Source organism: Dama dama, chromosome 22, assembly GCF_033118175.1.
Source record: "Dama dama isolate Ldn47 chromosome 22, ASM3311817v1, whole genome shotgun sequence".
NCBI classification, from domain to species: domain Eukaryota; kingdom Metazoa; phylum Chordata; class Mammalia; order Artiodactyla; family Cervidae; genus Dama; species Dama dama.
The window spans coordinates 4,598,468-4,623,697 of record NC_083702.1 but is presented as its reverse complement, the minus strand read 5'-3'; the positions used below and the strand labels follow the sequence as shown (position 1 = coordinate 4,623,697).

Genomic DNA, 25,230 nt, shown 5'->3' with positions numbered 1-25,230 from the left:
TTACTACTGCCATTCCCTCCTTTGTCTCTATAGCAACTGTCATTTTCTAATAGTCTCTATATTAGAGAACTAATTTACTAATACACCTTATTTATCATCTGTCTTCCCCAACTAAAATTAAGTCTCTTTGAGGCAGGGTATTTGTTTTCACTCCGGTCTCTCCAATGCCCATTAACACCACTCAACACAGTAAATATTTAATAAATATCTGTTGAATAAATGGATGGGGGTGACACCTAGTAACAGTCATATTCTGCTAAGAATCACTCCACACAGGTTCCTGTTTAAGTCCCTGCCTCCTCTTTTTCTCAAGTCTTCCTGCATTAATGGCATCTTCTTTCCCTTTCCTATCATCACTAATTCTTTATCCTTCTTGAGACCAGTAACAAACAGCTATAAAACTTCTGTGTTGATCTTTCTGATAATGAAAATAGAGAGGCTCTATTATCTATACATTAGTTCTTCATCTAATGCTTTGAACGTTGAAAAGTTAAATGCTTTAATTTTAGCTAACATTTTTCCCATGATTTATTTTACAGACACAAGTGTCACCATCATCAGTGGAAATGAGGAGGTTAAACTTTTTTTTTTTTTTTCAGAAGAAATACTTTGCTTAACATTCCTTACTATATCACTGATCTCTGAATATGGACTAGGAAAATAACATAAAAGTTAGGTGTTTTTATTTTGTTTGGATTTGTTGTTAGAATTGTCTTTTGGCAATCTTGAATTCAAAACTGACCATTTGATACCCCCTTTTCTCCTTTCTTTTCAATTAAGCTGGACATTAGCAGCTTTTGATAATAACAAATTGAATAAAAATCTGTCAAAGACTGAATTCTCTCTTAAATTTGCTGTCTAAATTATTACAGGCCTATAGCATAACCTGAATTGTCTGGCTGAAAAAAAATGTTTTTTTTACCACATACGCTGCATAAAGACAAGTAATTAGCAGACCTTCTGTAGGAAGGGCCGTTTGGTCTCTGCCCTGACACAGAGTCAGAGGGCTCACTGTGACCGTACCTGTGCACAGCGAACAGGAGTGCCAATGCGGCCACGCACTTCTCTCCCCCTGACAAGTTATCCATCGGCATGAACCGTTTGCCTGGGGCCACACAGTTATAGCTGATCCCCTCCAAGTAAGGCTCTTCTGGGTTCTCTGGGCTAAGAAATGCCTGAAACACATGTTATTTATTTAGCAGTATCAGAAACTGCTAAATTATTAGTAACGTTCAACTTGGAACTGCAAAATACTATTGGTTCTGTTTTTCTCCATTTGATGGAAAAATATACCAATACTTGTAAATAATGTATTCAGCTCTACTTGTAATCAGAGATAACAAGGTTCACTGGATGGGGAGTACAGGGAAAACATTCTGACACACACAGAAGATAAACTCTTCCCATCAGTCTGCTGTTCAGAGTTCAGAAGCATATGCTGCAGTCTTACTGAAACAGCCTGCATTCAATTCTTCCACTGGTCCCCTCATCAAATCTTTACTGAACACCTATTATGGGTAAAGTCTATAGGAACAGAGATGAATCCTGCCCTCAAGGAGTTAATGGGTTTCTTCTAGTCTTACTTTATAAAAAATGAGTTATTTTTTGGATTAAAGATCTAAATGTAAGACCAGAAACTATAAAACTCCTAGAGGAAAACATAGGCAAAACACTCTCTGACATAAATCACAGCAGGATCCTCTATGATCCACCTCCCAGAGTAATGGAAATAAAAGCAAAAATAAATAAATGGGACCAAATTAAACTTAAAAGCTTTTGCACAATGAAGGAAACTATAAGCAAGGTGAAAAGACAACCTTCAGAATAGGAGAAAGTAACAGCCAACAAAGCAACTGACAAAGAATTACTCTCAAAAATACACAAACAGCTCATGCAGCTCAATACCGGAAAAATAAACAACCCAATCAAAAAATGGGCCAAAGAACTAAACAGACATTTCTCCAAAGAAGACATACAGATGGCTAACAAACACATAAAAAGACACTCAACATCACTCATTATCACAGAAATGCAAATCAAAACCACAATAAAGTACCATCTCACGCCAGTCAGAATGGCTGCTATCAAAAAGTCTACAAACAATAAATGCTGGAGAGGGTGTGGAGAAAAGGGAACCCCCCTACACTGTTGGTGGGAATGCAAACTAGTACAGCCACTATGGAGAACAGTGTGAAGATTCCTTAAAAAAATGGAAATAGAACTGCCATATGACCCAGCAATCCCACTACTGGGCATACACACTGAGGAACCCAGAATTGAAAGAGACATGTGTACCCCAACGTTCATCACAGCACTGTTTACAATAGCTAGGACATGGAAGCAATCTAGATGTCCATTGGCAGACGAATGGATAAGAAAGCTGTGGTACATATACACAATGAAATACTACTCAGCTATTAAAAAGAACTCATTTGAATCAATTCTAATGAGGTGGATGAAACTGGAGCCTATTATATAGAGTGAAGTAAGTCAGAAAGAAAAACACCAATACAGTATATTAATGCATATATATGGAGTTTAGAAAGATGGTCTCGATGACCCTATATGTGAGACAGCAAAAGAGACACAGATATAAAGAACAGACTTTTGGACTCTGTGGGAGAAGGTGAGGGTGGGATGATCTGAGAGAACAGCACTGAAACATGTATATTACCATATGTGAAATATATCACCAGTCCAAGTTCGATGCATGAAACAGGGCATTCAAAGCCGGTGCACTGGGATGACCCTGAGGGATGGGAGGGGGGTTCAGGATGGGGGACACATGTACACCCGTGGCTGATTCATGTCAATGTATGGCAAAAACCACTACAATACTGCAAAGTAATTAGCTTCCAATTAAAATTTAATTAATTAACTAAAAAAAACCACCCCACCACCACCACCACGCTATTCTTGGTTGAAATTCTAAGTATGTGATTCAAGATTACTTCAGTCATAAAAGAATATCATGAGAAAGAGGGAAACCCAAGTATATATAACCTGGTCTACATCTTTTGTCCACATCCAACTGCACAGTATTTGCTGTGGGTCCTGATCACGGAAGGGAGAGACCAGCACGACAAGGGGCGTGTCTAGACTTGAACCCTGCCTCTAGTTCCTTCCCTCTCCACAGACCCCACATCAACCTCTTTCCCCTACATTACCCTAACTCTACTGCAGAGACCACTCACAGCTCTACAAAGTCAAATTAGTACAGATCACAGAATTCCAGAACTGAAAGAGAACTTGGAAACCAGATGATCTAACCCACTCATTGTGCAGATAAAGAAGCAGGACCAGAGATTTTGACTTGCCAGGATGACTAGACCTAGAACATAGGTCACTGTGATAACCAGTTTTCATGCGCTGACTTTACCCAGTAAGTGGGTTGCTCAAGAAAGAGTGATGGTGATTTACCACCATTAAAGAAGAACAATACAAATAACACAAAGTTGCTACTCATAACTGAGGGTGAGAAATACATACTTGGGCACTGTTGTTTCTGCAGAGCTTCTTGTAGATTTGATCAATTGAGATTGAGATGTGCTCAAAACACTGGTTGAAAAGATCGTATCTCCTTTTTTTCACCTGTTCAAACTCTTGCCTACATATTCTGGCTTCCTTTCTGCTGGCCTCAAAAGCTAAGAGAGAATCAATGTTCTTTATTTTGAAGATCACTGAGGGCTTTTCTTATTTTAACTTTAAAGCATAAAACATTTTTAAGCGAGATTTTGAGTTTGGCCATCTTGAATTAAATCTACCTTCAAAACATCTCAGCTATTATTAAGTCCAAGAAAATGACTATTAAAATTGATGAGCCCCTTTGCTTGGTAGGGCTGATTTTTAAATAATAATAACAAATTCCAACAGAGTATCTAGTATGCCTCTTGTGCTGGTATGAAATAAGACACTGTTCAAAAATAACCAATACACCTGTTTTTAAATTAAAGCAAAACTCTTTTCAAAAAGGAAGAAATTAATAATTCAGCATTAAAAGTACATTACTATAAGATAACAGGGGAAAAAATATATATACATATAATCAAAACAAAGGAACAGTTCAGGGGGGATTATTGGTAAATGTTACAGAAATCAAAACCCCTAATACCAATGAATATGATCTTGCTATCAACTAAAGTTTAATTTCACCGTCTGTGGACTCCTGAAACTTGTCTCTGACAGTCTTCAGGTTCTCCACGGCTCTTAGGTTCGGGGCTGCTGTCTTCAACAGGATGTCTTCTTGGGATGCTACTTGTTGTAGGAGGAGTCTAAGTTGGGCCTCAATTTCTTTATCAGATTGTAGAGCCTATTATTGGTAAAGAACAGCAGTGATTAGCATGCCACTTTGATCCAAACTGCTGAGGTAAGTAGGCACAGGGTCCTTCAGGGTACGGCCCCTATTTCCCTCGCTCTGCATCCAGCCCTGCTGGCCCCGGTAGCCCTCTCTGAGGGCTCAGGCGTCATGGATGCTGCCCTCTTGAAACACACTTCACCTTACTATTTCTTAATCTGGCTTAAAAAGTAAACAATTCACATTATTGCTTCTTTTGAAAAAAATTTTTAATAGGAGAATAATTGCTTTATAATACTGTGTGGGTTTCTGCCATAAATCAACATGAGTCAGCCACAGGTATTCATATGTCTCCTCTCTCTTGAACCCTCCCTCCCATCTCTCTCCCCATCCCGCCCCTCTAGGTTGTCACGGAGCACAGAGTCACAAAGCAAATTCCCACTGGCTATCTACTTTACATATGGTAATGTGTATGCTTCCATGCTATTCTCTCAAGTCACCCCACCTTCTCCTTCCCCCACTGTGTCCACAAGTCTTTTCTCTATGTCTGCGTCTCCATTGCTGTCCTGCAAATAGATTCATCAGTACCATGTTTGTAGATTACATATGTAAGCATTAATGTACAATATTTGTCTTTTTCTTCTACTTATTTCACTCTGTATAAAAGGCTCTAGCTTCATCCAACTCATTAGGACTGACTCAAATGTGTTCTTTTTAATAGCACTGTATATGTGTACCACAATTTCTGTATCCATTCATTTGTCAATGGACATATACTCGTTCATGAAAAAATATTGATCATCTACTATGTATGAGGATCGAATGATGAAAACTACTCTGTCTTTGCCCTTAAAGAGCTAACAGGGAAGTCAGACATGCAAACTGGCGTTGACAACAGTGTGAAGCCCTCCACCAGGTAAGCATGAACACTATGGGGCAGCAGAAGGGATCCAGCCCATCTGGTTCTTGTTCAGCCACTAAGTCACGTCCAACTCTTTGCAACCCCATGGACTGCAGCAGGCCAGGCTTCCCTGTCTTTCACTGTTTCCTAGAGTTTGCTCAAACTCATGTCCATTGAGTCCATGATGCCATCCAATCATCTCCTCCTCTGCAGCCCCCTTCTCCTCCTGCCCTTAATCTTTCCCAGCATCAGGGTCTTTTCCAATGAGTCAACTCTTGGCATCAGGTGGCCAAAGTATTGGAGTTTCAGTATCAGTTCTTCCAGTGAATATTCAGGGTTGATTTCCTTTAGATTGGTTTGATCTCCTTGCAGTCCAAAGGACTCTCTGTGTTCTTCAGCACCACAATTTGAAAGCATCAATTCTTCAGTGTTCAGCCTTCTTTATGGTCCAAGTTGCACATCCATACATCACTACAGGAAAAACCATAGCTTTGACTATACAAACTTTTGTTGGCAAAGTGTTGTCTCTGCTTTTTAATATTCTGTCTAGGTTTTTTATAGCTTTTTTTTCAAGGAGCAAGTGTCTTTTAATTTCATGGCTGCAGTCACCATTCACAGTGATTTTGGAGTCCAAGAAAAGAAAATCTGTTACTGTTTCCACTTTTCCCCCTTCTATTTGCCATGAAGTGATGAGTCCAGATGCCATGATCTTAGTTTTATGAAAGTTGAGTTTTATGCCTGCTTTTTCACTCTTCCTCTTTCCCTTCATCAAGAGGCTCTTGAGTTTGTCTTCACATTCTGCCATAAGAATGGTATCATCTGCATATGTGAAGTTGATATTTCTCCTAGCAATCTTGATTCCAGCTTGTGATTCATCCAGCCTGGCATTTCACATGATGTACTCTGCATAGAAGTTAAATAAGCAGAGAGGCCATATACAGCCTTGACATACTCCTTTCCCAAGTTTGAACCAGTCCATTGTTCCACGGCTGGTTCTACCTGCTGCTTCTTGTCCCACATACAGGTTTCTCAGGAAACAGGTAAGGTGGTCTGGTATCCCCATCTCTTTAAGATTGTTTCACAGTTTGTTGTGATCCACACAACCAAAGGCTTTATCATAGTCAATGAAGCAGAAGTGGTGTTTTTCTGGAATTCCCTTGCCTTTCCTATGATCCAATCAGTCAATCAGTTCAGTCACTCAGTCACGTCCAACTCTTTTCAACCCCACGGACGGCAGCATGCCAGGCCTCCCTGTCCATTGCCAACTCCTGGAGTTTATTCACACTCATGTCCACTGAGTTGGTGATGCCATCCAACCATCTCATCCTCTGTCTTCCCCTTCTCCTCCCTGCTTCAATCTTTCCGCACATCAGGGTCTTTTCCTATGAGTCAGATCTTCACATCAGGTGGCCAAAGTACTGGAGTTTCAGCTTCAACATCAGTCCTTCCAATGAACACCCAGGACTTATTTCCTTTAGGATGGAATGGTTGGATCTCCTTGCAGCCCAAGGGACTCTCAAGAGTCTTATCCAACACCACAGTTCAAAGGCATCAATTCTTTGGCGCTCAGCTTTCTTTATAGTCCAACTCTCACATCCATACACGACCACTGGAAAAACCATAGCCTTGACTAGATGGACCTTTGTTGGCAAAGGTCTCTGCTTTTTAATATGCTGTCTAGGTTGGTCATAACTTTCCTTCCAAGGAGTAAGTGTCTTTTAATTTCATGGCTGCAGTCACCATCTGCAGTGATTTTGGAGCTCAGAAAAATAAAGTCAGCCACTGTTTCCCCATCCATTTGCCATGAAGTGATGGGACCAGATGCCATGATCTTAGTTTTCTGAATGTTGGGCTTTAAGCCAATTTTTTCCCTCTCCTCTTTCACTTTCATCAAGAGGCTCTTTAGTTCTTCTTCACTTTCTGCCATAAGGGTGGTGTCATCTGCATATCTGAGATTATTGATATTTCTCCCAGCAATCTTGATTCCAGCTTGTGCTTCATCCAGCCCAGCATTTCGGATAATGTAGTCTGCATGTAAGTTAAATAAGCAGGGTGAAAATATACAGCCTTGACATACTCCTTTTCCTATTTAGAACCAGTCTGTTGTTCCATGTCCAGTTCTAACTGTTGCTTCCTGACGCAAATACAGGTTTCTCAAGAGGCAGGTCAGGTGGTCTGGTAGTCCCTTCTCTTTCAGAATTCTCCACAGTTTATTGTGATCCACACAGTCAAAGGCTTTGGCATAGTCAATAAAGCAGAAATAGATGTTTTTCTGGAACTCTCTTGCTTTTTCAATGATCCAGCGGATGTTAGCAATTTGATCTCTCGTTCCTCTGCCTTTTTAAAATTCAGTTTGAACATCTGGAAGTTCACAGTTCAAGTACTGTTGAAGCCTGGCTTGGAGAATTTTGAGCATTACTTTGCTAGCGTGTGAGATGAGTGCAATTGTGTGGTAGTTGGAGCATTCTTTGGCACATTCTTTGGCACTGCCTTTCTTTGGGATTGGAATGAAAACTGACCTTTTCCAGTCCTTTGGGCACTGCTGAGTTTTCCAAATTTGCTGGCATATTGAATGCAGCACTTTCACAGCATCATCTTTTAGGATTTGAAACAGCTCAACTGGAATCACCTCCACTAGCTTTGTTTGTAGTGATGCTTCCTAAGGCCCACTTGACTTCACATTCCAGGATGTCTGGCTCTAGGTGAGTGATCATACCATTGTGATTATCTGGGTTGTGCAGATCTTTTTTGTACAGTTCTTCTGTGTATTCTTGCCACTTCTTCTTAGTATCTTCACGTGCTTCTGAAGCCTAGCTTGAAGGATTTTGAGTATTACTTTGCTAGCAGGTGAAATGAGCATAATTGTATGGTAGTTTGTACATTCTTTGCCACTGCCTTCCCTTGGGATTGGAATGAAAACTGACCTTTTCCAATCCTGTGACCACTGCTGAGCTTTCCAAATTTGCTGATATATTGAGTGCAGCACTTTGACAGCATCATCTTTTAGGATTTTAAATATCTCAGTTGGAGGTAACCCTTAAACTAGAACCTAAACCATGAACAGAACTAATTTGAGTGAGGAGAGAAGGGAAAAAGTGTGGCAGCCGTTACCTTTCTGGAAAACTTTCTTGACCCCGTAGAGGCATTATTTAACATCTGATAAAGTTGTGTTTTAATTCGTTGGAGGAAAGAATTTTTTAGAAGATGCTGAGTAAACTGGTTAATTTATGTACCTTTTAAGAAACAGATTCTTACCTCATACCATATACAAAGATAAATTTAAGATAAACAGGAAAAGAAAAAATCATTAACAGGAAGAAAATATTTATATTAATGTTGTAGGATAGGACTTATTAAATATGAAAGCACTGAATAACCTATAAAATAGATAAGAGGTTATTTTCTGATTTCCCAAAGCACCACAATTAACAATGAAAGATCTCAATAAAGCTAACAAAATATATTAATATTAAAAACATGAAATAAAAAGACGTGGTGGTTATTGCTACTTGACACCCATTTCTCCATTTCTTCCTTTCTAACAGAGCCCATGTTTGGCCATGTCTCCCTCATAGGGCCCATGAACCCTGCTCGGCCTAAGCTAAGCCCATCCCACTCCAACAGTGACTGGTCAGGAGTGAACATGTGACCGAATTCAGGACACTATGATGAGAGGACAACTGCCGGACCTCTGTGGAAAAGCCTTTCTTCAATCTTAACAATGGCACCACTACAAAAGGCACTCTCTCTTCTCTGAGGGCTGTGGTTGTACTGGCTGGAAGGCAAGAAAGGCCAGTCATTTTGCCCTCATAAAAGAAGCAGCTTCAGGACAAAATCAAAACACAAAGCAACATATGGTTACACGGGTAACAGAAACAGAGTCAGAGCTATTAAATTAAAGAGACCGTGAAACTGGATTTCCGGTCTGTGCTCTGCCACTATGAAGAACTTGTCACTTCCTGAGGTACTGCACTGAGACGCCGACAGGGTGATTCAGGATGCTGGAGTGTGTTGGCTACTTTTGTGCGTTTCAGGACTTCTCAATGACTTTTTTTATTCATTGTGAATCTTCAAGAACGGAACAGCCTTTCAAAATACTGGCAGAAACTTTTCTTCTTTGACAAGATCTTTCATGGTATTGGTGTACTACAGAGTGAGAAATGCTGATATAAACACTTTAAATGTTTTAAGCATTTTATATGTAACCTGTTTATACTATTTCTTTAAAAACTATTAGGAAATCTACTTTCTCCCCTAAACTATGCTCTGTCATCTAAAAATTATTCTGTAGGATTTAAATATTTAATACTACCATGAGTTACTCATAAACAACAGAAATCTTCCAGTTACCTTCAAATCCTCTCTTAGAGAGCTGTAGTCCACCTCAATGGCTGCTTCTTTTTCATATATATCAGTCGTTGCCTGGGTACTTTCTGCTTCAGTTCCCAACTGAAAAACACACGAAGCCCCTTCCTTGTTATCTGAAAATGGTGTTCTCTACTCTTGTGTCTGTCCCAGGTCCTCCAGTTGATGGCCACCTCACTCAGATTAGAAGATAAAAGCCTTACGTAGGCCGGCAAGGCCACAGTGATCTGGCCTCGGCTTCCCCTTTAACTTCACTCTGTGTTAGTCTCCCTGCTCCAGCCAACCTGGGCTCCCGGAACAGACCGTGTACACATCCATTTAGGGCTGGCAAAAGGCCCTCTGCCTGGACGCCCTTCCTCTACACAGCTGCATCTCTTCATCTCTTACCTCGTCTACTAGCCAGCTACCTTCTCTCAGGACATCCAGGGCCTCTGCATCAAATTCTCTTTACTTCCCTCCCTGCTTTATATTTTCTTTAGCCTATACCACTACCAAACACATAAATATTTTATTTGTCTACCATTTGTGTCTATCTCTCCCCTAGTAGAATGTGAAGGAAAGGATTTTGGCAGTTATATTCATTGCTATAGTCTCAGTGCCTACTGCAATGCTGAAAACATGTACTTCAGTTTCAATATATGTCACTCTCTGAATGAAGAAAGAGGAGGAAAGAAGGAACAAATAAAGAAGCACTTATTCAGCTGCAGACTGGTCTTTGGTGTAATGCTGACACCAAAAGCAAGACCTACAACTTAAGAGAAAACCCCTTTCTCACTCTTTTACAGATGTTCTCACCTGAAACAAACCAATAAAACTACTTTTGGAAGTAAGTCCACATGTTATATAATATATTTATACCAAAACAGTTCACACAGAAGGGGAATTTGAACACAAAGGGTAACACTGAACCCCCAAATCTCACAACTACTATTTATATGATTCAACATTGCACTTTGAAAAAAAAAATGCACTTTGTATTAAGCTTCTGTACGAGTCACCTAATGCCTTGCTATTGGAAGTGTGATCACTGGGACGGGGAGAGCGGGCCTCACCTGGGAAACAAGGTCCCCAGGGGCTTCAGTGCACAGCAGGATTTGGGAACCAGTGATCTGGTACAGTCTTCCCCACAACATAAGAATCTCCCATGAGAACTCTGGCAGATGTAGGTAACTCATCCCATGTCTGCACACGTCCCATGGAAGGGAAATCTCAGTTCTACCTTACAGTGGTTGTAAGACGATTCCTACAGCTGCATAAGACAATTAATTCTATGTGGTGATCCTTGTCCAGCCTTCTGGAAAGAGACAATTTATACCCGATGCCTTTTCAGTTTTGGGATTTAGATGACCTTGTATAGCACCCTCATTACATGGCTGCTGTCCATGAGGTCGCAAAAGAGTCGGACATGACTTAGCAACTAAACAACAACTAGATGTGCTTGTAAAATTTCAATCAGGGAACTCACCACTAGAGGCCTTCCCTCTTTCTAGGAGGAAGTGTTTCCCAGTAAAAGAAATCTGACTCTGTGTCCTCCATCCCTAACCCCAGTGTCCCCCTGAGGATTAGAAAGAACAAGTATGTTCTGTCTTCTGTGACAGACCTTCTTCTACTGGAGGGGAATAACCATATTCCCCAAGACTTCTCTTCTCAGCATGACAACAGTTTGGGCCTTTTCACTACTGTGAACACTTTACTCTCAGAAAACATCATGCTTTAGAAAGTAAATGCAACATTCCAATGTGGTTTGACCAGCACAAAGTAGAGCAGAACTATCACTTTTTAGATAATGATTCAGTATTAATCCAGCTTAAGGTATTAATACGTGCTCTGAAATAACCCACTATGAATATGAAAGTCATTCACCCTAATAAACAAGTACATAATTTCACATTCATGGTGGGCACATATGTTGGAGAATACTTCTGAAAGTTCACTAACTGAAAAAACAGTAGGACCAAAGCATCAGCAGGAATACTTGACCAGAAGCATTTACTTAGATGTCAGTCATTAAAGCTGCTGCTGCTTGTCCACTATTCTATGACAAACCTCTTCTAAAATTACAGCCTTTTAAATAGACTTTCTATTTCTCTCTATATTATTTTGAGTACTGCTTTTCTGCTTCCATCCACTTCTATTACAGACCCTCCCCTCCCTCTTTCTGCACCCTTAAGAGTGGACACATGACCCAGAATGAACCAGTCAGAGTTCTTCCTCAGGATTTTTCTAACTAAGGGCAGGAGAGAGGTGTCTTCCCCCTCTGGTCAAAGCTAGTGGTTACAGTTGCAGCCATGTGAGGAAAGCTGATCTGAACAAATAAAACCAATACATACTAAGTTCTCCACAATATTCAAATTCCTGGACCACGTCACAGGGAAGGCAGCCTCCACTTCAGTCCTATCCCCTTACCTCCCATTCCCCCTTTAAAGCCATCTGAGTGGGGCTCATGACATTTGTGGCCAGTAAAGTAGCTTCTCCTTTCCTTCCATCTGGGATGTGATCTCTGCTAAAACAGAGAAAAAAGACTCTTTTTTAGGCTGAGTCGTGCAGCTTACAGGATATTGGTTCTCTGACCAGAGATCGAACTGGGGGCCCTGGCAGTGAGACTGTATACTCAAAATTGACTTTTGAGTATAATATAATACCAGAATTATTCTATGAGAAGTAGTCAAAATCAGCAAGAGAAAAACTGTTTCACAGTTGCTTCATACTGAAGAAACCAAAGGATTGAACACCTCTTCTGGAGTAGAAACTGGAGGGAAATGCATGGATTTCTGACCGGTGGCAAAGCAGAAAGGGGAGGAAGGAGGTGGAAGGGGGACTACAGGGAAGAAATCACTAAAGATTTAAAAGATAATTTGAGAGGTAAAAGAACTATGTTCACCATCCTCTGCATTAGCTAACAGTAAGATACTCTTCTTGAACCATGTCATCATATCTTTCCTAACATGAGCAGCAGAACAAAGGGTATATAAGTGTCCTGCCGACCTAGAGTACTGTATAGTATGAATGTGATGAGAAAGCAAAGGAGGCTAACAGAAAAACGTCCACCATGAGGAGACTTCAGTCTCCTCTTCTGATTCCCTGGTATCTATTATCACCTTCCCCATACTCTCATCACCTGGACAGACTCAGTGAGGCATGTTTCTACTGAAAAGGACCCCAGGTTGTTGGTGAAGGTGCAGAACAAGATCCTTGCACACACCACCAACAGAGTTCCCAGAGCACAGCACTGCTCATGCTATCAGGCATGTGTCCCTGCCTGCAATGGACTGTGGCTACCCCCCTCCCCAGAATGCCCCTGAATGCCAATGGTCTAGTTCTCTGATTCCTCTTGGGTGTCTGTATACAGGTAAGAAACTGGCCCTATGGAGCTAAAAGGATATGGATTAGTAAGAGAAATAAGAGAGCTATACAAAGTGCCCAGTCTTCTGGAATGAGGATCATTTTGCTCTTTTCCCCTCCCAGACGAGATGTTTTTTCTGCTCCTAATAAAGCTTCAGAATAAGATTAAGAATCTGCATGGCTGCAACTTCACTAAGCAGACAAAGGCTTACATAAAGTTCCACACAACTGCACATATTTTAAAATCACTTGCTAGTGTACCTCCACTTCAATGATGTCATCCAGTGACCCCAACAAAAGAACTATTTCAATGTCTTGAACTTTGCAGTCAAGCAACATGTTATGCTTCTCTAATCGATTCTGTTCCAGAGAACTCTGAAGGATCACAACTTCTTTTTGCCATTTTCCCACTTCCCTGTAAATACATAGATATGAAAAAGTGATCATATTTTACTAATTACATAAAGTTCCATCAAGGAAGAAAAGCATGTATATAAACTTACATGAAAAAAATATTTTTTCTTTCAAGTGCTGTTAAGTTGCAGAGTTAGCCCATGAATGCTTTTAATTTAAACTTTAACACTCCTGACAAAGGCCACGAATACAATTATTTAATCCAAGGGAACATTTCCAATAATAAACATTATTATTTTAATCAGGCTAACAACAGTACAGTGCTCTCCAAGTCACCTTATTTTTAAATCTATACAGTTTTTCAAGCTGTATCTCTCTCAATATTGTGAGGCTGCACCATGACAGGCAGCCTAGATTAGGAGTAGGCCTGGTTTTCCAGGGTAACATGATTATCAGGCCACCTGGAGCCAGCCAATCAATATGCGCCCAGTAAGGAAAAGGGAACCTATCAGGGGAAAGCTGAAAAGCCCGCGAACGCCCAAGTTTGAAAAAAGCCCGCGAAGGTTTGAGCCAATAAGATTACTTTACAAACATGTAACCAATCCACTCAAGCCAGCTACCAACTGCTTATGCACACCTTATAAATTGGGTAACAGCTCGGGCTCAGCGCTTTCTGACCCTGCACCACTGCGTTGGTTGCGGCAGTAAGCCCTGACTCGAGCCAGCAATAAACTTCCCTTTTTTGCGAGTTGCATTGTCTTGGAAGCCTTCTCTCTTCCCGCTCGGGGATTCGGACATCAGGCATAACAAATATAAGTTCTACATTTTAGAACCTCAAACCAAGAGAGAGTCTGTTAGCAAGATAAATGTCTTACCAATTAAGTCATTAACACACCTAACAGTCTAAACTTTTTTACTACCATCACCACCACTAATGTAAGGCCTTCTATCTTAACGAGGGCTTAGGAGTTTTACCAGCTGAAACAAAAGGGGGGACCTTAAAGAGGACCTAGAAGACTAAAAATAAAAGAAAATAAATTAAGAATTATATGTTTTTCAAGAACCTGATGATAGAGATGTGGTTCTATTTAAATTAAATATGAGCCAAAAAAAATCATGCGTAAACAAACTTAATTCCACTCAAAAATCGAAAGACAAAGAATTTTCTTGCAGTATCTTGAAACACTAAGACTTTGAACATTGTGAAATATTCAAGAGTTTGAGCAAAAACAGAGCTCTCTGCATCTGTTCACTTATGGTTGTGTCAATCACACAGGAGAGCAGATGTCACTGGTTCAACAGGCCAGTGGACTCAAAGTGCTACTGATGACCATCACAGCAAATACATGCTCATCATATGCCAGGTACTGTTCTAAGTACCATATGAACTCATTTAACCCTTACGACTATTCTATGATGTAGGCACTATTACCACCGCCACTTGACTGCTAAGAAAATGAAGGCACCACATATAAGCAACAGAGCTGGGGCCTGGAACCACGCAGTGTGGCTCCAGAGTCTACACCTCCCTTGCTATGCTTTGTCACACAGACCCGCAGGGCCTTCCCAAGAGGAAGGGACCGGTGTCATGCAGATTTACGGTAAGGAAGCTGAATCTCCAACACTTTGGCCACATAACGCAAAGAATTGACTCATTTGAAAACACCCTGATGCTGGGAAAGATTGAAGGCCGGAGGAGAAGGGGACGACAGAAGATGAGATGGTTGGATGGCATCACCGGCTCAATGGACATGAGTCTAAGTAAACTCCGGGAGTTGGTGATGGACAGGGAGGCCTGGCGTGCTGCAGTTCATGGGGTCGCAAAGAGTCAGACTCGACTGAGTGACTGAACTGAACTGAACTCTTTGTATAGATCTGTTTTTACTCATTTAAAAGTACTATTCACTCTAAACAACTAACCACCTCTCCTGGTTTTTCCCCTAAGTTGCAATGCTTGATAGATACAATAGGAGACTAAAAGCCACAAAAGGTACACATTCAAATAATAAAACTTCTATAATAAATTTCAAATCGATGGTAAACATTTTTTAAACACTGATAAATTTCTTAATCACCTATCAATGGCCAAAAACTTCTTTCGTTCCTCTTCAATTTGAGCTTGGGCTTTCTCAACGTTGGTATTCTGAGTGACAAATTCATCCTTAAGGTGCTGCTGTTTTTCCATGAGTTCATCCACAATTTTCAGACAATTTTCTTCAACCTGTATGGAGATGATTTACATTACAGGTTTGCCATCTTTTACATTAGTAAGGCCAACAGGTCATCTTATTATTAATACAACCATACCAGTCATTCCAAGATAAACCCTGTCCTGCATGCTGCCAGAGCCTCCACTGTAGAATGTGACCCACTCCTGTTTACACTCCCAGGTAATCACTACCTACCTTTCTCTTTCACTTTGGATTCATTTCCCAGCTTGCTGCCATCTGACTTCTGTTTCCACTGTCCAGTGAAAACGTTCTTCCTACCAGACTTTACCTTCTGGGCTTTAACTTTAGCCTTGTCACTTTAACTTTGCTCACTTCCTTTCTCCTCACACCCTGGGGATCGTGGCTCTCCTCATAACCGAGGCAACCACTCCTTCCGGAACTCCATCCTTGTTCCACTGCTCTTTGCGCCTACTCTCTGAATTTACACAATGGATTCAATCCATTCCCATAAACCAGCCTAGACGTCTCCTGTTATCCATGTACTCGCTAACTACCTGTCAGAAATTGCTGTTTAGATGTCACACAGGGAAGTCATGCTCCACAGGTCCAGAATTTTCTCTCCTTAATCTCTCCTCCTTTCCACCCAAGTGAGAATTCAGGACCATCCTCTCAACATCTAGTAATTCATGAAGCTGTGTGGACTTCACATTAAGTATTTCTCAAATCTGTACCCCTCCCCCACCTTTTATCACTATTAGAGTTTTTCAGGAACTCAACAAATGCTTATTCATCAAAGAAAGTCATCATTTCAATGACACTTTGGTCACATATCATTAATTACCTTCTTTAGGTTATCAATGTCTTCTCTACCTTTCTGGATAGTTTCTTTTAATGTGTTTATCTTATTCAGTTTCTTCTTCAGCTGATTGCGACTATATTCAAGTTGAATATTAAGCCGAGTTTTTTGTTTCTCAAATTCTAATCTAGTATAATAAAGTCAAGCATTACAAGTGGTAAACAGAGTCCTTTAATTTTTAAAAATTTTTTTGGTTTTTATTATGGAAAACTTCAAACAAATATAAACATAAAAAAAAGAACACTACAATGGATTCCCATACAGCTATTACCCAACTCTAATAAGTAATTCATGGTCAATCTTGTTTTACCTATAATCCCACTTATTACTCCTTCCCATCACTGGATTATTTAAAGCAAATTTCAGACATCATGTAATTTCATCAATAAATATCTTAATGTTTCTCTGAAAGTGAGGTGACTTTTAATACATAACCATAAACTTCTATAGGTAGAAATGATAACATCCTTAATATCAAAGTGCTATCTTTGCCAAATTTCCTGATTCTCATTAATTTAAAAAAACTGGTTTGTTTGAATCAGGATTCATATACTGCATATGAGTGTGTTTCTTAAATCTTTTACAATCTATAGTTTCCTTATCTTTTTCTTTAAGTTACAATTCATATGTTTATTCTATTTAGTCAATTTGTCTTTTCAAATAGTAGTTTGTTCACAGACTCCAAACTTGGGAGCTCAAGAACATGTTCTTTCCTGACGTACTTTCCCACTATGTGAACTTCATACACTCCCCATAAAGAAGTCCAGTATCAAAAAGACAGTTTCTTCAGTAAGTGGTGCTGGGAAAATTGGACTTCTTTTATATGTAAAATAAAGAAATTAGAACATCCTCTAACACCATATACAAAAATAAACTAAAAATGGATTAAAGGCCTAAATGTAAGATCAGAAACCAGAAAACTCCTAGAGGAAAACATAGGCAGAACATTCTTTGACATAAATTGTAGCCAAATTCTTTGTATGTCAAACTCTTTGACATATTTTTTTGAATCTGTCTCCTAAAGCAAAGGAAATAAAAGCAAAAATAAACAAATGGTACCTAATTAAACCTGTAAGCTTTTGTACAGCAAAGGAGACCATTGACAAAAGAAAAAGGCAACCTATTAAATGTGAGAAAATATTTGCAAATGATGTAACTGCTAAGGTGTTAATATCCAAAATATACAATCAGCTCAAACAACTCAAAACCAAACAAGTAACCAATGAAAAAATGGGCAGAAGATCTGAATAAATATATTTCCAAAGAGGAAATGCAGGTGGCCAACAGATAAACAAAAAGATACTCAACACTGTTAATCAACAGGGAAATACAAATCAAATTCACCTCACACCTGTCAGAATGGCTATTGTTAAAAAGAACACAAATAACAAATGCTGGCAAGGATGTAGAGAAAAGGGAACCCTGGTACACTGTTGGTAGGGATGTAAATTGGTACAGCCACTATAAACAATATGGAGATTTCTAAAAATAAAAAAAGAAGACTAAAAATAGAACTTCCATTATGACCCAGTACTTACACTTCTGGGTACATATAAAAAAAACACCCTCTAAATCAAAAAGATACATGCACCCCACTGTTCATAGCAGCATTATTTACAATTGCCAAGATATGGACGCAAATAAGTGCTCATCAACAAATGAATGGATAAAGATGTGGTGTATATATATACACACACACATGTATTATATACACACAGTGGAATACTATTCAGATATAAAATAGAACAAAATTTTGCCATTTGCCACGTGGATGGACTTGAAGAGTATTATGCTAAGTGAAGTCAGTCAAAGACGAATACTATATACTATAACTAATATGTGGAATCCAAAAAAATACAACTAGTGACTATTAAAAAAAAAAGCAGACACAGAAAATAAACTGTGGTTATCAATGAGGAGAGGGATGGAGAAAGGAGCAACATAGGGGGAGGGGATAGAGAGGTGCAAATTAGTGGGTATACAATAAGCTACAATGATATACTGAATAACACAGGGAATATAATCAGTATTTTATAATAATAAATGGAGTATATTCTTTGAAAACTATGAATCAGTACACTGTACACCTGTAACTATATAATATTGTGTATCAACTATAAATCAATAAAAGTCATATCTTAAAAAAAAAGAATTCCAATATCAACTGTAGCTCATCCTTTCTCCATCTATCCTCTCTCACATAACCTTATAGAATCATTCATATAAGAAACATTTTAAAGCACTAATTGTATCAGACACTGTGCTAAATACTACTAATACAAAGGCAACAACAGCAGTAATGACAAAAAAAGAGTAATATTTAATGTGTTGTTCAGTTGCTAAGTCATGTCCAACTCCCTGCCACATTATGGGGTGTGCACATCCAGGCTTCCCTGTACTTTAGTATCTCCCAGAGTTTGCTCAAACTCTTGTCCATTGAGTCAGTGATGCCATCCAACCATCTCATCCTCTGTTGCCCCCTTCTCTCCCTGCCCTCAATCTTTCCCAACATCAGAGTTTTTTTCCAATGAGTCAGCTCTTCACATCAGGTGGCCAAAGTATTGGAGCTTCAGGATCCGTCCTTCCGATGAATGTTCAGGTTTGATCTCCCTGCAGTGCAAGACACTCAGGAGTCTTCTCCAACATCACAATTCAAAAGCATCAATTCTTTGGTGCTCACCTTCTTTATGGTCCAACTCACACATCCATACGTGACTACTGGAAAAACCATAGCTTTCAATCTATGGACCTTTGTCAGCAAAGTAATATCTCTGCTTTTTAATATGCTGTCTAGGTTTGTCCTGGCTTTCCTTCCAAGGACCATGCATCTTTTAATCTGATGGCTGCAGTCACCAATCATGGTGATTTTTGGAGCCCACAAAAATAAAACCTGTCACTGTTTCAACTTTTTCCCTTTCTATTTTCCATGAAGTGATGAGACCAGATGCCATTATCTTAGTTTTTGAATGCTGAATTTTAGGCCAGCTTTTTCACTCTCCTGTTTTCACTTTCATCAAGAGGCTCTTTAGTTCCTCTTCATTTTCTTCCATTAGAGTGGTATGATCTGCATATTGATATTGTCATTGATATTACTTCTGGCACTCTTGATTCCAACTTGTTATTCATCCAGCCCGGCATTTTGCATGATGTACTCTGCGTATAAGTTAAATAAGCAGAGTGACAATATACAGCTTTGACATACTCCTTTCCCAATTTGGAACCACTCCATTGTTCCATGTGCAGTTCTTATTGTTGTTTCTTGTCCTGCATACAGGTTTCTTAGGAGACAGGTAAGGTGGTCATCTGGTAGTCCCATCTCTTTAAGAAATTTCCACAGTTTGTTGCAAACCACACAATCAAAGGCTTTAGTATAGTCAATGAAGCAGAAGTACATGTTTTTCTGGAATTACCTTGCTTTCTCTATGATCCAACTAATGTAGGCAATTTGATCTCTGGGTCCTTTGTCTTTTCTAAATCCAGCCTGTACATCTGGAAGTTCTCGGTTCATGCACTGTTGAAGCCTAGTTTGAAGGATTTTGAGCATGACCTTGCTAGCATGTGAAATGAGTGTAACTGTATGGTAGTTTGTACATTCTTTGGCACTGCCTTCCCTTGGGATTGGAATGAAAACTGACCCTTTTCCAGTTCTGTGGCCACTGCTGAGTTTTCCAAATTTTTGACATACTGAGTGCAGCACTTTACAGTACCATCTTTAAGAATTTGAAGTAGCTCAGCTGGAATTCTATCACCTCCCTAGCTTTTTTGGTAGTAATGCTTCCTAAGGCCCCTTGAGTTCACACTCCAGGATGTCTGGCTCTAGGTGAGTGACCATACCATCGTGGTTATCTGGATCATTAGACCTTTTTTGTATAGTTCTTCTGTGTATTCTTGCCATCTCTTCTTAATCTCTTCTGCTTCTGTTAGGTCCATACCATCTCTGTCCTTTATTGTGCCCATCCCTGCATTAAATGTTCCATTGATATTTCCAGTTTTCTTCAAGAAATCTCTCATTTTTCCCATTCTGTTGTTTTCCTCTATTTCGTTGCATTATTCACTTGAGATGGCTTTCTTGTCTCTCCTTACTATTCTCTGGAATTCTGCACTCAGTTGTGTATATCTTTACCTAGGCTTTCACCTCTTCTTTTCTCAGCTATTTGTAAAGCCTTCTGAGACAACCACCTTGACTTCTTGCATTTCTTTTTCTTTTGGATGGTATTGGTCACTGCCTCCTATTTTACAGTGTTATGAATTTCCATCCATAGTTCTTCAGGCACTCTATCAGATCTAATCTCTTGAATCCATTTGTCACCTGCACTATACAATCATGAGGGATCTGATTTAGGTCATACCTGAATGGCCTAGTGGTTTTCCCTACTTTCTCAATTTGAGCCTGAATTTTGCAATAAGGAGCTCATGATCTGAGCCGCAGTCAACTCCAGGTTGTTTTTGCTAACTGTATAGAGCTTCTCCACCTTCAGTTGCAAAAAATATAATCAATCTGATTTCAGCATTGACTATCTGGTGATGTCCATGTGTAGCCATCTCGTGTTGTTGCAAGAGGGTGTTTGCTGTGACCAGTGTGTTCTCTTGACAAAACTCCATTAGCCTTTGTCCTGCTTCATTTTGTACTCCAAGGCCAAACTTACCTGTTACTCCAGGTATCTCTTGACTTCCTTCTTTTTGCATTCCAATCCCCTATGATGAAAAGGACATCTTTTTCTGTTGTTAGTTCTAGAAAGTCTTGTAGGTCTTCACAGAACCAATCAACTTCAGCTTCTTTGGCATTACTGTTCGGGACATAGACTTGGATTACTGTGATGTTGAATGGTTTGCTTTGGAAATGACCGAGATCATTCTGTTGCTTTTGAGATTGCCCCAAGTACTGCATTTTGGGCTCTTTTGTTGACTATGAGGGCTACTCCATTTCTTCTAAGGGATTCTTGCCCATAGTAGTAGATGGTCATCTGAATTAAATTCACCTTTTATTGTTCATTTTAGTTCACTGATTCCTAAAATGTCAGTGTTCACTCTTGTCATCTCCTGCTTGACCACATCCAATTTACCTTGATTCACTGACCTAACACTCCACGTTCCTATGCAATACTGTTCTTTAGAGCACTGGACTTTACTGTTACCACCAGACACATCCATGCTGAGTGCTGATTTCACTTTGGCCCAGCCTCTTCATTCTTTCCGCTTTCCTGGTGGCTCAGAGGGTAAAGCCTCTGCCGGCTATGCGGGAGACCCAGGTTCAATCCCTGGGTCGGGAAGATCCCCTGGGAAGGAAATGGCAGCCCACTCCAGTATTCTTGCCTGGAGAATCCCATGGATGAAGGAGCCTTGTAGGCTATAGTCCACAGGGTCACACAGAGTTGGAAATGACTGAGTGACTTCTTTCTGAAGCAGGGATTAATTCCTCAAAAAAACATAATGATCCCAAATATGAATGCACCTAATCACAAAACTTTAAAAATCATGAAATATAAACTGAGAAAACTGGAAGAAGAGAATGACAGATCCAAAAGTACTTGGAAATTTCAAAACTCCTCTCTTAGGGAACACTAGACCAATTAGACAAAGAGTTAGTAAGTACACAAAAGACACCAATCAACTTGACTTAAAAGCTACTCAGAAAATACTCTACCCAACAGAACAAAGCACATTCGTTTCAAGAGCACACAGAATATTAAGATATAATACATGCCATGCTATCAAATAGCATCAATCAACTTAAAAGGATTTAAATAATGCAAAATATATTCCTTATCACAATAAAAATCAGTAACAGAAACATATCTAAATCCTCCCCCATCACAACAATTTCTGTTAAATTAAACAATACTTCTAAACACCCCATAGATCACAGAACAAAACCACAAAGAATATTAACAGATACTTTAAATGGAATGAAAATGAAAAAAAACATACCAGAAGCAGTGGGATAGAGCTTAAGCGGTGCTTAAAGGAAAATAAACAGCTTAAATGCTTGTATTATAAGTGAAGAAAAGTGTAAAATACATAAAGCAAGCTTCTATCTTAGAAAGTAAGAAAAAGATAAGTAAATTAAACCCAAAATAAGTAGCATCAAGGAAATAAAGAAGTCAACTACATAGAAACAGATAAACCATAGAGAAAAATCAATGAAGCCAAGAGCTGGTCTTAGAAAGGACCATAAAATTGATACAACTCTAGCTAGACATGAAGAAGAAAAGAAGACAAGTTAGCAATATCAGGAATGAAAGGGCCATCAGTACAGATCCTACAAAACTGAAAAGGATGAAAGGGGAAATGTTAATAACTTTATATTAATAAATTTGATAACTCAGATGAAATACACAAATGTTATTTTCAACACACAAGCTACCAAAGCTCACTCAAGAAAAAAAGATATCCTGAATGGCCTTATATCTAATAAGGAAACTGAATTTGTAATTTTAAAATATTCCCATAAAGAAAAGTGGGTAGCACCAAATGGCTTCACTTGCAAAATTTACCAAACTTTTAGGAAAAAAATAATAAAATTCTACAAAAACTCTCCATGAAAAAACAGAGGAGAGAATAATTCCTGACTCATTTTATGAGTCTGACATTTCCTGATACAAAAATGTAAAAAGGAATATTTGCAAGAAAAATATAGACCAATACTCTCATGAATACAGATACAAAAATCTGTACCAAAAGTTTAATGAGTCAATCCAAAAGTATTTGAAAAGAATAATACAACATGACCCAGTGGGGTTCACGTTAGGTATGCTAAGTTGGTTTAACATTCTAAAAATCAATCACTGTAATTTAGTATATTAGTAAGCCACCTCCCCCCAAACTCCAACAGTATTATTATCCCAATAGATAGCAGAAAAAGTGTTTGACAAAATTCAACACTCACATAATAAAAGAAATTTCAGCAAGCTAGAAATAGAAGGGAATATCCTCCTCCTTTCTGGCAAGTGGCCTGAGGCTGCTTGTTTATAGAAAGGTCATACAATTTTACCTACATATATGGATATTTACAGAGAACTAAGTACATTTTTTCCAATCAGTCAACTCTTCGCATGGAAAAAATGTACTTAGTTCTCTGTAAATATCCATATATGTAGATAAAATTGTATGACCTTTCTATAAACAAGCAGCCTCAGGAGAAGCGGACGACAGAGGATGAGATGGCTGGATGGCATCACCCACTTGATGGACATGAGTTTGAATAAACTCCAGGAGTTGGTGATGGACAGGGAGGCCCGGCGTGCTGCGATTCACGGGGTCGCAAAGAGTCAGACATGACTGAGCGACTGAACTGAACTGAACTGAAGTACATTTTAATAACCACTGTGTGTGTAATTTTTTCCCCATTCTCTTATTGTGCATATTTGTGCTTTTTCTCTTTAAAAATTGTGGAATAAAAGAATTAGACTTCTTTATAAAAACTGCAATGTTTATTAGCTATTTCTTGATGAACTGAAATAAATACTACCTAGGGCATAATTCCTTTAAATTATGAAATAAGTTACATTTATATATAAATAATTGCTTACCAACATCTTTTAATAAAAATACCTTTTTTGATCAGCTTCCTGTTGCTGTTTAATATGCTTGTTCTCAAATTCACGAATATTTTCTACGCCGATTTCTTCACAGAAGTGTTGAAAAATATCATCTTCAACCTTTTAAATTATTTTAAAACCAAATGGTTTAACAATCAATTTTACAAAAATATATAGACAATCCTTAAATCTATGTTTTTCCCACCAAGATTTTCTGGATTAGGACAGACTATACACTACTCTGTAAAGTTGGTGCTTTCTCTTTAATTCCATAAACTACACTTACCTATTTTCAAAGTTCTTATTCTAAAAACTAAATAAGAAAGTTCATGGTGTGTTCTGAGAGAATAGCATTGAAACAAGTATACTATCAAGGGTGAAACAGATCACCAGCCCAGGTTGGATGCATGAGACAAGTGCTCAGGGCTGGTGCACTGGGAAGACCCAGAGGGATGGGGTGGAGAGGGAGGCGGGAGGGGGGATCGGGATGAGGAATACATGTAAATCCATGGCTGATTCATGTCAATGTATGGCAAAAACCACTAAAATACTGTAAAGTAATTAGCCTCCAAATAATAAAAATAAATGGAAAAAAAATAAAAAAGATAAAATATTAAAGAGCTTAAAAAAAAATAGAAAGTTCACGGTGGCCTTTTAAGTGCTTTGGCTTTATGAAGTGTTTAATACAAAATTGGAATGTTTACTTTAGCCATACCAAAACATAGTATTGTACATAAATAGAGAAAATATTTTTTATGAGTAATACTATAGATTCTTAAATAATATAAAACCAAGAGGACTAAAGCATAGAATTAACACTCGGAAAATTTGGAAAAACTAGAATAAGCCAAATTCAACAAAGTAACATTTAACATTAATATTTTAAGTTTCCCTAGTGACTCAGAAGGCAAAGAATCTGCTGCAATGCAGAAGACCTGGGTTCAGTCCCTAGGTTGGGAAGATCCCCTGGGGAAGGCAATGGCTACCCACTTCAGTATTCTGGTTTGGAGAATTAATTCCATGGACAGAGGAGCCTGGCAGGCTACAGTCTATGCAAAGATTTTTAAAGCCCAGCATTTATGCACGATTATAGGATAAGAGAGACCTGTTTTAGACACAGGACATGTAAAAGTTTCAGACTTCAGTTGAACATAAATTAAATATGAAAGTGATATGACTAATGCAACAGTAATCTATAAATTTGTATAAGGAGATAATCCAAGTCATGGAAAATTATGTTTCTGTGTGCAGAGTTCCAGAGTACTCTATACTGGTCAGACAGTATTTTCATATTATTTTTTGTTCTAGGCATTGACAACAGAGTACCCAAAGGCTGGTTACCAGAACTGGTCTTAAATCCAGAGTAAATATAAATAAATAAGTAATTAGCAATATTTAACCTGGAAAAG

The 25,230-nt window shown here is 38.9% G+C and overlaps 1 protein-coding gene across 2 annotated transcripts in view; it reads right to left on the bottom strand.

The window, feature by feature from the left end:
• The window catches only part of SMC1B (structural maintenance of chromosomes 1B), a 73,499-nt gene that overhangs the window by 5,514 nt on the left and 42,755 nt on the right, over positions 1-25,230 (bottom strand). The window contains exons 15-22 of one of the 2 annotated variants that reach the window (XM_061124018.1): positions 23,835-23,941; positions 16,269-16,410; positions 15,332-15,477; positions 13,164-13,317; positions 9,546-9,644; positions 4,153-4,309; positions 3,490-3,644; positions 1,024-1,175 (exon numbers count right to left, since the gene is read on the bottom strand). In XM_061124018.1, the coding sequence (XP_060980001.1) occupies positions 1,024-1,175; positions 3,490-3,644; positions 4,153-4,309; positions 9,546-9,644; positions 13,164-13,317; positions 15,332-15,477; positions 16,269-16,410; positions 23,835-23,941 (1,112 nt within the window). The remainder of the gene's footprint in view (positions 1-1,023; positions 1,176-3,489; positions 3,645-4,152; positions 4,310-9,545; positions 9,645-13,163; positions 13,318-15,331; positions 15,478-16,268; positions 16,411-23,834; positions 23,942-25,230) is intronic. The other variant, XM_061124019.1, reaches the window with a different exon arrangement.